The sequence below is a fragment of the Trichoplusia ni genome, chromosome 20, assembly GCF_003590095.1.
Source record: "Trichoplusia ni isolate ovarian cell line Hi5 chromosome 20, tn1, whole genome shotgun sequence".
NCBI lineage: Eukaryota > Metazoa > Arthropoda > Insecta > Lepidoptera > Noctuidae > Trichoplusia > Trichoplusia ni.
In genome coordinates this window covers 4,187,978-4,201,572 of record NC_039497.1, presented here as the reverse complement: position 1 = coordinate 4,201,572, position 13,595 = coordinate 4,187,978, and the positions used below count along the sequence as shown (strand labels likewise).

Below are 13,595 nucleotides of genomic sequence, written 5' to 3'. Positions count from 1 at the left end.
TAAAAAATGTTAGGCTCCCGTAAGAAAATTGCGATATTGTAACTCAAGATGTCATAACTTTTATCTTCTAACCACGCGGACGAAGTCGCGGGCAACTGCTACTTCTATATAATAAACTAAAAGAATCTGTGTTGAATATATTTTTTACACGCGTTTGTACATTATTAACTCAGAAATAGTTTCTCCGATATCTGATGTGTTATGGTGAGCTTTACTTATTAAGCCTTTGTTTAATGTCAATTGGTTTTTAAATAAATGAATAATGCCAACAAATAATCGAAAATATTGTTTGATGCCAACGAATTAGCTAGCAACACTAGTAGTCGATATAAACTTGTATATTTATTATAATATTGTAATGGAAGTTAGTTGTCCAAAGATTTGTACGAAACTGAACAGAATTTTACTTAAAACATGACATGCAAAATATTCCTAGGTCTTTAACAATTTCGTACGAACGCCTGCAACGATTCTGTATAGAAGACAACCGATGGAATTTAAAACGAATAATAAATTTTAATACGTGTGCTACAATTTGGAGTTTATTGTGTTTTACTTCACGTAAACTATAAGCAAACTAGCTGGCCCAGCAAACGTTGTTTTGCTTTACAAATAAGTTATATATAATAAAAAAAAATGGGGTATGAAAAATAGATACTCTCAAATTCTCAGACCTATTAAATATGTTTACAACCGTGACACGAGAATTCTATATATTAAATCTGGCAGCCAAACTCTGATGAGATTATTTTTATGAATTTGCTTATTTTTGACAATAGTTAAGATATCTGTTCCTATGATTCGAGTGGGTTACGTTACTTTTAACTAAAATACTAATCAAACGACACAGGACGGAGCCTTCATATTACGGAACTCTCAAAAGGCACATAGATTCATATAACAAACGTTTTATACACGACGCGTCCCAAACTAACTTATAGAACACAAACATAATTTCACATATTTATATATATCGTATATAATCTGACACGATTCAAAATATAAAAATAACAATTTGTACAAAATAACATTCGATAATATAGAATTTTGATAAAAAAAAGTTTGTAAATAATAAATTTCAACTTCGTATAAGATATATGTAATGAATAATTTGTTCTATAAGTTAGATGGTTGGAACAACCGCATCTCCTCACTGAGACATGCGCAACACAACACTGAGCGGCCGAAGCTTGCACAACCAATAAACCAACATTATAAACGAATCGATTACAAATTATAACATGATGGTAGTAAAAATCGAGACAACGTGAATAAAATCATACACGGGACACTGAACAACGCGTTTTGACACTGGAGGCTTACTCCCGATGGAATCAAGTTCCTTTTAATCGATTTTGTCACCTGGTTCCAGTGTTCCAGAGGACGAAATCGATATCAAATCGATTTATCGTTTCTCGATCACTAGCGCCTAATCGTGAAGTATCAGGAATCGATAGACCTACCACTCGTTGATACAATTTCAATACCGAGAAACAGAATCTAATTAGAAATGAAACAGTACCGGGAGTAAACCTTAAGAAATCGGGTCATATCATAAAAATCGCTTCCGAATTAAAGTGAACCAACTAAATATCAAACAACACGATATATATATTTTGCTTCCTTTGAGAATGTTTATTCAAAGGGCTTGTGAATGCGTACATAACACAATGTTCAGAAGCGATTTTCAAAATATGACTGGAATTAGCCAAAAAACGTTTTCGAAATTAAATAAATACATGTTTTTCTTGTTTAAGAACAGTATGCGCATCGAACATGTGGCAAATTGACGTGCCCATGTACTAAAAACTGTGTATATATACCTAAACTACACATATAAGGCGTGAACAATAAATTCTAAAAGACACTAACGATATTCGTGTTAATCCAAAAATTTTGTATAAACGTATGAATTTACAAATGTTGTATAAACTATTTATACATAATTTCTATCTCAATGTATATCGACCCTGTTTTAATTTTCATATGTTTTAGTCATTCATATATAGTATAAATACTGTCACTATCATAAGTATAAGACGCTTTTTATTAATACATATTAATTTATAATTTCATTTTGGTGATATAAACTGGGTCGTCTTAGTTTTAACCCCAATAAAAAAAGAAGCTATTTAGTTTAGCGTGGGTATTTCTTGCGACGTCAAACCTCAGGAACGGGTAGACAGATTTTGATTTTTTTATATAGCGGGGTTAGTTAAAGCCCCTCGAGACTCAATGGATCAAGTTTAATTCGAACATTAGCGGCTAAATTCAAAGAGATTTTGAATTTGAATATTTGAAATTACGTCAGAGGTCGGCAAAACGGTTTAAACTGATACCGGGTTTTACTACAACCCTACGAAAATAGGATTTCAACTTTCACTATAAAGAATTTCGTTATTTTGATAGTAACTATCGTGAGAATAATTCATTATGAAATGATGCAACGGTTTACTCACGCGTATTTATCAGAACTGCCCGACCGCTCGCCCGCCGCGTCAGCTTCTATTAAGGACTCTTATTTTGATTTGAGTAAACCGTTGCATCGTTTAACAATTTTTCGTTAGCCGAAATACTTCGAATTTAACAAGTTCTATTTAGCCCGAGGGCTTTCAAATGTGTGATTGTTTATAATTGTCGTGTGTTGCAGGCGTGGGTGAGTGTTAGCTCGTGTTGCGCGTGTGTGTGTCGCTGTCTCTACATGTGGATGGTAGCGGCTGTGTAGCGCGCCTCGCCGCGACGCCAGTTCCACTGCGACGGCCGGTACTGTCAACACAACAATACTTAATATTATAAATGTGAAAGTATGTATGTCTGTCTCGCTTTCACGCTATAACAATTTGTTACACAGGTTGTGTAGAGCTTGAGACAGGACATAGACTACTTATTAACTGAAAATAAAGGGTTGTAAGGAGAGTAATCATGGTTCTAGCGAACTGTCAGAATGCCGTTGTTATTATCATTACATTTTATAATAAGGACTAAAATAGCTTGTGGAAAATTTCCCTTTTAACTTTCCCTGAACTTTCACGAATATTTCAAATCTAGAATCGGCTGAATCTTTACAGCTGTTCTTGTAATCAAATATATAGGGTTATTATTTATTTTGCATCTATTTTTATAACAATGTATTCACCAAGATCAAGAGATTTTATAACTTTTAAACTATCTAATCAATTTTTGTTTTAAAGTGACAATTTCCTTGGCTTTAGAGCCCTATAATAAGCTTAATTAAATTGTTACAATTGGGTGATTCTCCGGAAAAAGCAACACAAATTAAGAACATCATTATCCCCATCACACTTTTCATAATGCAGATTGCTTGAATTAATATTATTTTTATCTAAGATTGTTGAGTACTACGGCTATTAATAGATATCGTAAGAATTAAAACATTTTAGCATTACAGTGACGTGAATCAGTGGTGAGTATACTGAGTACAATGAAGACCTTAATTAGTGTTATTGTTTTTGAAGAATTTGTTTTTGGTTTTAGTTGTTACCTTGATGAGCAGTTGTCCGCTGCGCGTGTGCGGGTTCTTGAATGCGTAGAGCAGCCAGGCGGCGGCGCAGCACAGCAGGGTGACGGAGACGAAGGCGGCCACCGCGCCCCCGAGCGGGGAGCGCGCCCCCGCGCCTCCCGCGCCCCCGGCGCCCGCCGCCACCACCGTCGGCTCACTGCTCGCCGACGGCTTCGGGACATCCGCCGCTGTACAACGAAATATACTATATTTTTTTTATCTGATTTATTTATCAGACGAGCCAACGTTATTTTATACTTTCATAACATAAAATCACGCCCTTTGTACCATGAAAGAAGGTAGACAGAGATATAGTTTCTTATGTATTTAGTGTCACGTACATCGTTTTCAGCGACTTCAAAAAAAGGAGGTTCTCAGTTCGATTGTTTGACCACGATTATCTCGCGTTTGGCTAAACCAATTTGGATGCAGTTTTCAGATAAGTATTTGCTACATTCAAGAGAAGGTTTTAGTGCTTTACATTTTAGGCTACAACTAAATAACTAAGGCGTTTGTGGATCAACACAAAGCAGCGTTAAAGAGCAGCTTTGACCAAAGAACGCCAACATAGTCTAGCTACGGGAGGAGGACCTCCTATCAGCGACGCTGTAATCGATCCTGATGTGGACCCTTAGCTTATTATTAACTTAACTTATTGGTTACGCTTAGCTAAAGGCTGTGTAAATATTTAAATAAAGCCAGAATGATATGATTTCAAATTTTGATTTGTGTTAATTGATTTCAACTTGCTTTTTTGTACAACTTATAACTTGCTTGTATAAACTGGACTGTCCAGGCCAAATCCACCCACTTTCACGTGACATCCCGCGGTTTTTTTATTGAAGGTAGTTAGAAATACTTCAAATTTTAATAATATTCAGCATGTTTCACATGTGATGCAGGGACGCTTCGTCCTTAAGTTTAGTGTATCACATATTATGTATGGACGTCGATGCAAAAACGTGGGTATTCATATAACTAATTATTTTAGTTTTCTTGCGGTTCTTGCAGAAAATATTTATAAGCTTTAGTCGTGGTTATTCGAGCATCGAAGATTTATTGTTGCACAAGTATTACTTAGCAGAAGTGAGTTCGCAACCGTTTAGTGATGCCGTCTTGCTGCGTATTTTAGAGGAAAGTGATGGGAAAGATGAAGTTTTGTTGGAATTAGAAGATGCCGCAGTCGGTGATTCTTTTGACATCCAGTTACCAGTGGAAGATCAAGAGTTTTTGGAAAATGAAGACTCCATTGAGGTAATTGAACAATATATTAGGGAATGTAACGATCCTGTCCAACCAAGTGACTTTGAAGCTCCAACTGAGCCGCCGTCTCAAGATTGGCACATCAATTTGATATCTTTGCCTAGAGAAAGTTTTATAGGTTATAGAGCAAACTACGCCACAAAACTTTACTTGTTGTTAATGACAATTTATTATGGAATATTTTTGGTGCCATATTTGACCGTGATCTCATTCTGTTAATGGTGGCTGAAACAAACCGATATGAAGGCAACAATTAGCGTCAGGCAGAAGCAACACAAGGAAAAGTCGTCCAACTCGTTGGAAAGATGTAATCCAGAAAAAATGACTAAGTTTTTGGGAGTGTACCTATTGACAGGTGTCTTGAGTTTTCCTACTCTTGAATCATACTGGAAAAAGGATATTTGGTATCACCACCCACTTCTTCATGAAACTGGCATGACATATAATAGGTTTTCTTTAATTTTCCACTTCTCTGATAACCAAGCAGATCACGGCAATCAACGATTGTATAAAATTCAGGCTTTTGTTGATAAAATTACCAACTGTCGATATTTATACTTCCGGCGAAATAGTTTTGGTAGACGAGTCTATGGTAGGATTTAGAGGTAGATTGGCATTCCGAACATTTAATCCTCAAAAGTCCAACAAGTATGGGATGAAAATTATGTACTGCAAATGGATATACCAGGAGCTATAAAATATATTGTGGCCAGGATGAACCAGGAAGAGGCTTAGATAAACCAGGGTCTACTGTCGTGAATTTGAGCCGTGATCTATTGAATGAAGGTTGAGTTTTAATCGCGGACAATTATTGTACCAGTGTGCCTTTAGCTAGATATCTTAAAAACCAGAAAACTGATTTTTGTAGAACTGTCCGAAAAATAAGGCGCAGGCTTCCACATGAGTTGTCGCTCAACAAAATGACTGCATGACGTGCTTAAAATGGCACGACAAGTGATGTTTTCATGTTACCTACATGCCACAATCATGAAATGCAATTTTCTGGAGGGTTTCGGTCAGTAATGAACACTTAAGATGGTATTAACCTAGAATAACGGCGAAAAGGAATTGATCTAGAGGATCAATTAGCAAACTACAATTCTCCCGTGCGAAATACCTGTATTTGGTACAACAAAATAGCAGTAGATATTTAGTCCATTGGAGTTGTGAACGCCATCATCATTCACAATGAATGAACCTACCAAAAAAGTTAGATTATAAGATGGCCATGAATACGTGATAAGAAAACTATTGGCAATTGGAGAATCAGCTGCGCCTGCTGCAGGGACATCGAGAGGTAATGTCTTCGACGCATAAAATTACTAGTATAAATAGAAAGCTAATGTTAAACTTGCAAGAAAACGCTGCCTTAGCTGCTACAAGAAATTGAAGGACACCGGCAGCACCACAAAAGAAGCTCAGAAAAAATAAACAGTGTAATAAGCCATCTTGAATCCCATGCTTTAACGAATTTCATTAAATTTTTGATTCATTTTTGTCTTTGGATTATATTTCAATGCAAAAATTGTGTAAGATCATTGGTGATTTATTTTTGTTAATATCTACCCTTGACGTCCTAATAATATTTCTTTCCCTAGCTCAGACGTCCTCGCCAATAACCGGCATAAAGTTTGTATAGCTACTCGCATCACATGTGATGCAAGGACGTGATGTTAAAACCTGGATTCGTTTTTTGTTGGTGTGTGTGTGTTTTGCTATATGAATGTTTTTATATTCTCTCATAGCAGGGCTGATTTTGAAAAAAAAGACATCAAATCAATGGCTACATATTACAGATTAATAAACAATAAGGCGAAATTTTTGTATCTTTTGCTCAAAAGGCATGTCGGCCCATATAATTTAATTCCCCACATTAAGATTCAACACCCAGGTGTTTTAGATTCTGTTTCCGTACCACCTACTGATGCCTCTCCACCTACTGCTGTTGAATCAACTTCGGAAAATACAGAAAACTTTGACGTCGCATCCACTGCAACTAGACCATCAACAGTTGGAAATACTAATAAATGTAATATAGTCATAGTAGTCGTAACAACCCAAAATTGACGCATTATTTAAGACATTTTTCTTGTAAAAAAAATGAACTTTTCAACAAATATTTAATAGAAACTATTTGCAAAAATTACTTACCGATCCACATCGTAGAAAGTCAAAAACTTAAGAAAAATATGAAAGAACTCAATCCTCACCATAGTTGACCTTGCCGTAAAACATTTATTAATGCTCTTTTGCCAAATTATTATAATATAGAAAACTATAACATTAAAAAACGATTAGAAGAAGCAGACTATGTAGCAATAACAACAGACGGATGGACATCGGAATCAAATGAAAATTATAGAGCACTAAGTGTAAACTTCCTAGATTAAAGTAGCGAATTGCGGTCTTAATGGAATGCCATAAGTATGCTGATGGCCATACAGCAGAAAACTTGAAAAATTAAATTGTTAAAATGTGTGATAATTGGAAAATTACACAAAAAGTAGTAGCTGCAACCAGTGTCAATGCAGCCAATATAAATGCGGTGGTTGTGGTGGAATTGCAATTTAAATCTTATAGTACAGACAGGCTCAAAAATCAAAACATCAAAATCAAAAGTTTTTATTTCAAGCAGGCCGTTTTCCAGGCACTTTCAAAACGTTAAGGCTCTAGTTGCCTAAAAGAAATTAAATCCACACAATTAAAAGTGAAAGCGATTGTAGAATTTTGCAAAAAAAATCCGCTAGCGACTCAGCGACTTACAGCTATGCAGAAACAACTGATAAAGAAATAAAATTAAAACAAAATGTGGCGACTAGTTGGAACTCTACGTATACGATGTTCCGAAGTGTTATTGACACAAAGAATAGCCCAATGTCTTTTATTGCTATTGCATATCCAAACCTTTCTAGTATAAAATATCGACTTGAGGTATTAACAACTGCTTGTGAATTATTGTAGTTTTCAAGGATGTTACAGAAGATGAGCTCAAAAAAAATAGTAACCATATCACAAATTTATTTTAATTTCCAACGCTCTAAAAAACGAGGTCTGTAAATTCCTAGCAAGGGAATCGCTTCCTGATACAGTTCGACAAATGGACCCGGTTTTATTTCGATGAGCTTTCCCTGGAATTTTATAATATCGTGGAAAACAATATACTTGTCGAGAGCACGCTTTTAGATCCTAGATTTAAAAGACATGGTTTTGATTATGACTCTGCATATTTTCGAGCATATTCAGATTTAAAACAGTTCTATTACTCTACGTTACGTTGAAAATACCTACCTACTAACACTAACGTACAGCATATAATTAATATCTTGTATATTATTGAAATATGTAATATAAATTTGTAATGCCTTCTTTTGCTGTGCCCTAACAGGGTCCATAACATTGTACCTAGCTTTAAGCCTCTTTAACATCTTTTGTAACATTATGGAATGCAAGTAAATATATGAATATGAATATGAATATTACACCGATGCAGAAAAGGAAGGACAACCACGAAGACCCAACAAGCAAACGTGTACCATCTGGGATGAATTTCACCGAAAAGTAAGTGCAATTATTCAAAACAGTAATCGTACTGCAGCAGGCATAATAGAAGTGGACAAGTACCTCCAAGAACCTATAGTACCAAGGAACAAAGATCAACTAAAATGGTGGCAAGAAGAAAAGGATGTTACCCAAGACTGTATGGCTGGCTCGCTGTGGAATAAAATTGTACGAATTGATAACATCGGATGGGTACGTTCTCAATTTTATGTATGCAGGAAAAGATGATCACTATGAAAATGAAACAGGAAAGAAGACTGAAAAAATTGTTATGAGACTAATGAAACCATATTTACTAAAATGGATAAATATTATAACTCAGTTACTTTATCTCAAAAAATTATTGGATTTAAACACTCATTCCACAGGGACTCTACGAACTCATAGAAAAAATCAACAAAGAAATTAAACAAGAATGAACATGCTATCGTAAATTAATTATAAGTATAAAATAATTAATCAGACATATACGGTAAGTCAATCAAAATCAAAATTAATTTATTCAAATTAGGCTACTAAGTAGCACTTTTTGAAGGTCAGCACCATTTACATCGGACAGCACCCAGTTTCGCCCACCCTTCACCGCTTCCTAAGTGCTTTTGCTGTGAGAGAAGAAACGGCGCAACAAACTCCCCAATTAAATATTGTATAAAACCTGTTATATTATTTGTTTTAATTATTGGAAGCGCTAAGGACGGAATGACATGACTGTCATGGGGGCTATTTTGTTTTTCATCTCGAATTCCGACGATGACAGAAGTGTTTAGTATCCTCTCCAATTTCTTGCTTATCTTACTAGTTAACTTGTTATCTCATTGTTGGTGTTTGAGATAGATCCCCCACCGTCCACCTCTAAAGAGGGAAGTCTCCCTCCAAAAAAGAAAACGACGATCATTTGTTGTGAGTGAAAAAAAAATGGCTGTCAATGCATATAAGACTTCGTAGACTTCGTCGGAATGCTCATATACTTTCCTTGCTTTATAATATTCTTTTCCACCCTACAACCCCTTTTTATCTCAAAAATCGTTTTGAGTTTATTTGTGATACACATGCAAAATCTCTCAGGTCATCGGAAAATCTAAAACTGAAAATGCCAATGCACTCGACATCATTTTATGATAAATCCTTCACGGTCCAAGCTACACGTCTGTGGAATGCATTGCCCGTGAGTATTAGACGCGCGCAGTCACTTGCCGTTTTTAAAAAAATGGTGAAAGACCACTACTTGGCTTGTTAATCGTGTCACCACACTGTAGGTACCTATTATTATTTTATTTTATTTTTCTAATATCTATCACTCTTAGTATTTGCCTAGTTTATTCTATGTTCTAATAATATGTTTACGTAGTATATATATATTTATCTAAATGTACGCCATTAACTACCCCGTTTCAAATTCTTCCATAATTCGATTCCATCCAAAGGTTGTCTGGAAGAGATTGCTTTTTAGCGATAAGACCGCCTTTTGTACTCATCATATTATTTGTATTGACCTAAATTGTTTTTCCTTATGGTGTACAATAAAGAGTATTCTATCTATCTATCTATCTATCTATCTATCTATAAGTACGTGTGGAAACAAAATTCAGCAAAATCTTTTGAGGTGCCACAGAAACATGAGTGTGTGAAGACAGTATCTGAAATTTTGGGAATTTCGATAAGATCTGTGTGTCGGATAATAAAAGAATATAAGGCGAATGTTCAGCTATCAAATCAGAAAAAATCTAGACCCAAAAATACGTTCAAAGATAAAATTGATGATTTTGACTTTTCGGCGATACTTCGAAAAGTTCACCAATTCTCTTATGCGAATGACCCTCCAACTATTGGCAAGGTATGTTTATATACCATTGCACATCATACATAATAATAATTAACACATATTTTAAAATTGGTCCACAGCACGCCACACATGCCCGTCATTGCAGCTCCTGTGAGCCAGGATCTCTAATGAAACTAACGAAAACCACCGAAACACTTAAGTTCGGTGTGTCCCAGGGGAAAACAATTAACTGCCTTGGAAATATAGTAAAATGGAGGAGTTAGGAAAAAAATGTTCCACTTCCCTCTATACCATTGGTAAAATATTGATTTTACAGGTTCATCAAATTGTAAATGATGACCCGGACCTACCTAATGTCGAAGAGTACCATGCGAGCAGTGTTAAAACATTTAAAATTTAAATACGCCAGCCGCAAACGACGCAGCTTCTTGATAGACCGTCAAGACTTAATTCTGTGGCGAAGAAGATACTTGACGACAATCAAGGAATATCGGAAACCAGGAAAAATAGTTTATTATCAACATGAGACCTGGATTAATGAAGGTTTTTAAATATTTTTTATTTACGACTGTATTTAGTGATTAGTTTTCCAGTTTCAGAATGTTCGTGTCAGTATTATACTATTTGTTTTGTTTATTGACAGGTTATACAACTGGTATAGTTTGGGTGGATATAAAAATAGAATCTTCCAAACAAGCATTTTCAGAAGGTTTGACTACAGGCCTAAAGGGCCTAACCGGCAGAGGCCGGCGTGTCCTAATTTCTCATATAGGCAGTGATGAAGGTTCTGTAGAAGCCGGTTTACTTATTTTTGAATCCAAGAAAAATAGTCTGGATTACCATGAAGAAATGAACTCAGAGTGTTTTGAAGAATGGCTTAAAAACATTTTGTCAAAATTAAAGCCAAATGCGGTGTTAATATTAGATAACGCACCGTAACATTCAAGAAAAGTCAAGCACATCCCTACCTCAAACTGGCGGAAGGCTGACATTATTCAGTGGATGAAAAACAAATTCGATATCAACCTACAATGGTTAAAGGTCAATTAATTATTAGAAAGAGTAAAATCACAAAAATCTAATTATGAACGTTATACTGTGGAAGAGTTGGCCGCAATCCTGCGTCAGCCCCCTTATCATTGTGAGCTCAATAATAGAGTTAGTTTGGGCTCAAGCAAAGGGATACGTCGCCAGGAACAATAAATCTTCTAAAATAAAAGATGTAAAAAGTTATTAGAAAGCCTGAAGGAAGTGACGCCTGAAAATTGGAGACGGTGCATCAACCATGTCAAAGAAGTCTAACTGACAAGATGTGTCAACGCGACCACATCATTGATGAATGTGTTGATTCTTTGTCATAAATGTAACTGATTCCGATTCCGATTGTGAATATACTGATTCAGAATTCAGACCCATGCGTCATACTCGTGAACGGGTGCTGCTTGGTGGCTGGTCGGCATGTGTTTGTTGGCACCTACACACTTATTTTGTTATTCATACTAATATTATAAAGAAGAAACCTTTGTATCATAACCTTTGTCGTTTTTTTTACCATTACTTAGAGGGATTCTTCCGAACCCGTCTGGCTACATTTTATCCCGGAAAAAAGCTTAATAAATAAATTTCCCCCCGTGCGAAGCCGGGGCAGGTCGCTAGTTGTAAAATATAACAATAATAATATTGTAAATAGCAAGACAGTGCAGCCTGCTGGGGAGTCTGTTGCGCCGTTTCTTCTTAGAAATCGGTGAAGGGTGGGTGGGTGACAGTTGCACTTGTCACTTTACTGACTCAAATTAAAAATCGTACTATAAATGTATCGAAATAGCAAGACAAAAGGTCTGTGCTTATGGTAACTACATCAAATCATCCCAAACTCGAAGAAATTACAAACAGACGTGGACAAAAACGTAGGAAACCAGAGGAAGTGACAACATGCAATCAGTTTATGTCGGGAACCGATCGGGCAGACCAAATTTTATATTATTCCACATCCCGTAAGACTTTGAGGTGGTATAAGAAGGTATTCTTTCATTTTCTAGATCTATCATCATTCAAAAAAGTATTGCCAGAATAGTAACAGATACAATTTTTCGACCTTTAGAGAAGATTTAATAAAAACACACATACCAGCTGCCTCTGAATCTAAGAGTGGACAAACTAATAAACAAAAAATAACTAATAAACTAAATTCTATAACCAACTGAAAGAAAGGGCTGACATTGTACCATCAAGAGACGTTGAAAACTGTGACTATTGTGGTTAATGGCGGGAAAAGATTTCCGTTAGAACTAACACAAATAAAGACTTCATGCTACAGTAGCTGTTGCTCGCGATTTCGTCCACGTGGTTAGAAGATCTTAAACCGTTTTCGCAGCGCACGCATCTAATATAAATAAATAATTTTCCCCGATTTTGTCCACATTTTCCATTGTATCTTCGCTCCTATTAGTCGCAGCGTGATGTTATATACCCTAAAGCCTTCCAACACAAGAAGAATTTTTCAATTGAAACCAGTAGTTCCTGAGATTAGCACGTTCTAACAAACAAACCAACACCTCAGCTTTATTATATTATATAGTATAGATGAAGTGCAAAATGTGCTCCAAAAAGAAGATTAAGATAGAAACCAGTTTACGATGCAAAGGATGTGAAGACAGACCAGCACTATGTGCTATTTGTTTTGAAGAGTGCATCTTTAATTATAAATATTTGATTAGTCATGTTTCTTTTGAAGAGAAAACTTTTTTAGCGGCGTTGTATACCTTTTATGTAATGAGTAAAACTCGCATCAGAACACGTGGCCTGATCGAAAATTCGTAAGATGAAAACTTCTTTAGCACAATACTGCATCGATAGCGAAATAAATTGTATTCTACCACATTTCGTGCAAAAGTTATTCCCAAACCATTCCAGAATATCAAATTTGCACAACGTTAATATTCAAGTTTTCACTTCTGCCGGCACTCCCGGAGTGCGACCGGTATTTTTTTATCATTCTGTATTGTCTTACTGCTTGGCAAAGGGTCCCCCTTTCATTAAAATTTTTACTTTCTAGCTTCTTCCCGCGGTTTCATCCGCGTAGTTTTTTTTTCCTTTTTTTTTCTTTGCCGCAATTTTTCGATATTCCCACCGTTTAAACCTTCCCTGGACTGGTACGAATATTTCAAGACTAAAATTAGCCGAATCGGTTCAGCCATTCTCAAGATTTAGCGAGACTAATGAACAACAATTAATTTTTATATATAAGAAGAAGATGAAGAAGAAAGAAGAAGAAGATTACTTATAAGAGATGATAAGACTGATTATGATTAACAAACGTGATAATATAAACTGATTGTTAGTTTGATAGTTCATTTATTTAGAAATATATTATAAGTCAAATAGATGACAAAATATCTAAGGTTGATTTATGAATGTGATTAAGATTATGTTCCTTTAACGATGTCAAACTGTCGCAAATATTGCTAGAAG

The 13,595-nt window shown here is 35.6% G+C and overlaps 1 protein-coding gene and 1 long non-coding RNA gene across 2 annotated transcripts in view; one reads left to right on the top strand and one right to left on the bottom strand.

Annotated features, from left to right (window-relative positions):
- Positions 1 to 520: 520 nt before the first annotated feature.
- The window catches only part of LOC113503654 (plexin domain-containing protein 2), a gene marked incomplete at its 5' end in the record, with an annotated part of 29,615 nt that continues 16,540 nt past the window's right edge, over positions 521 to 13,595 (bottom strand). Inside the window, 2 exon segments of the mRNA XM_026885686.1 lie at positions 521 to 2,766; positions 3,503 to 3,708. Coding sequence (XP_026741487.1) covers positions 2,698 to 2,766; positions 3,503 to 3,708 — 275 coding nt within the window.
- LOC113503655 lies at positions 9,831 to 11,657 on the top strand. The gene is made up of 2 exons (XR_003401474.1): positions 9,831 to 10,667; positions 10,768 to 11,657. It is a non-coding gene; the product is annotated as an uncharacterized LOC113503655 (long non-coding RNA).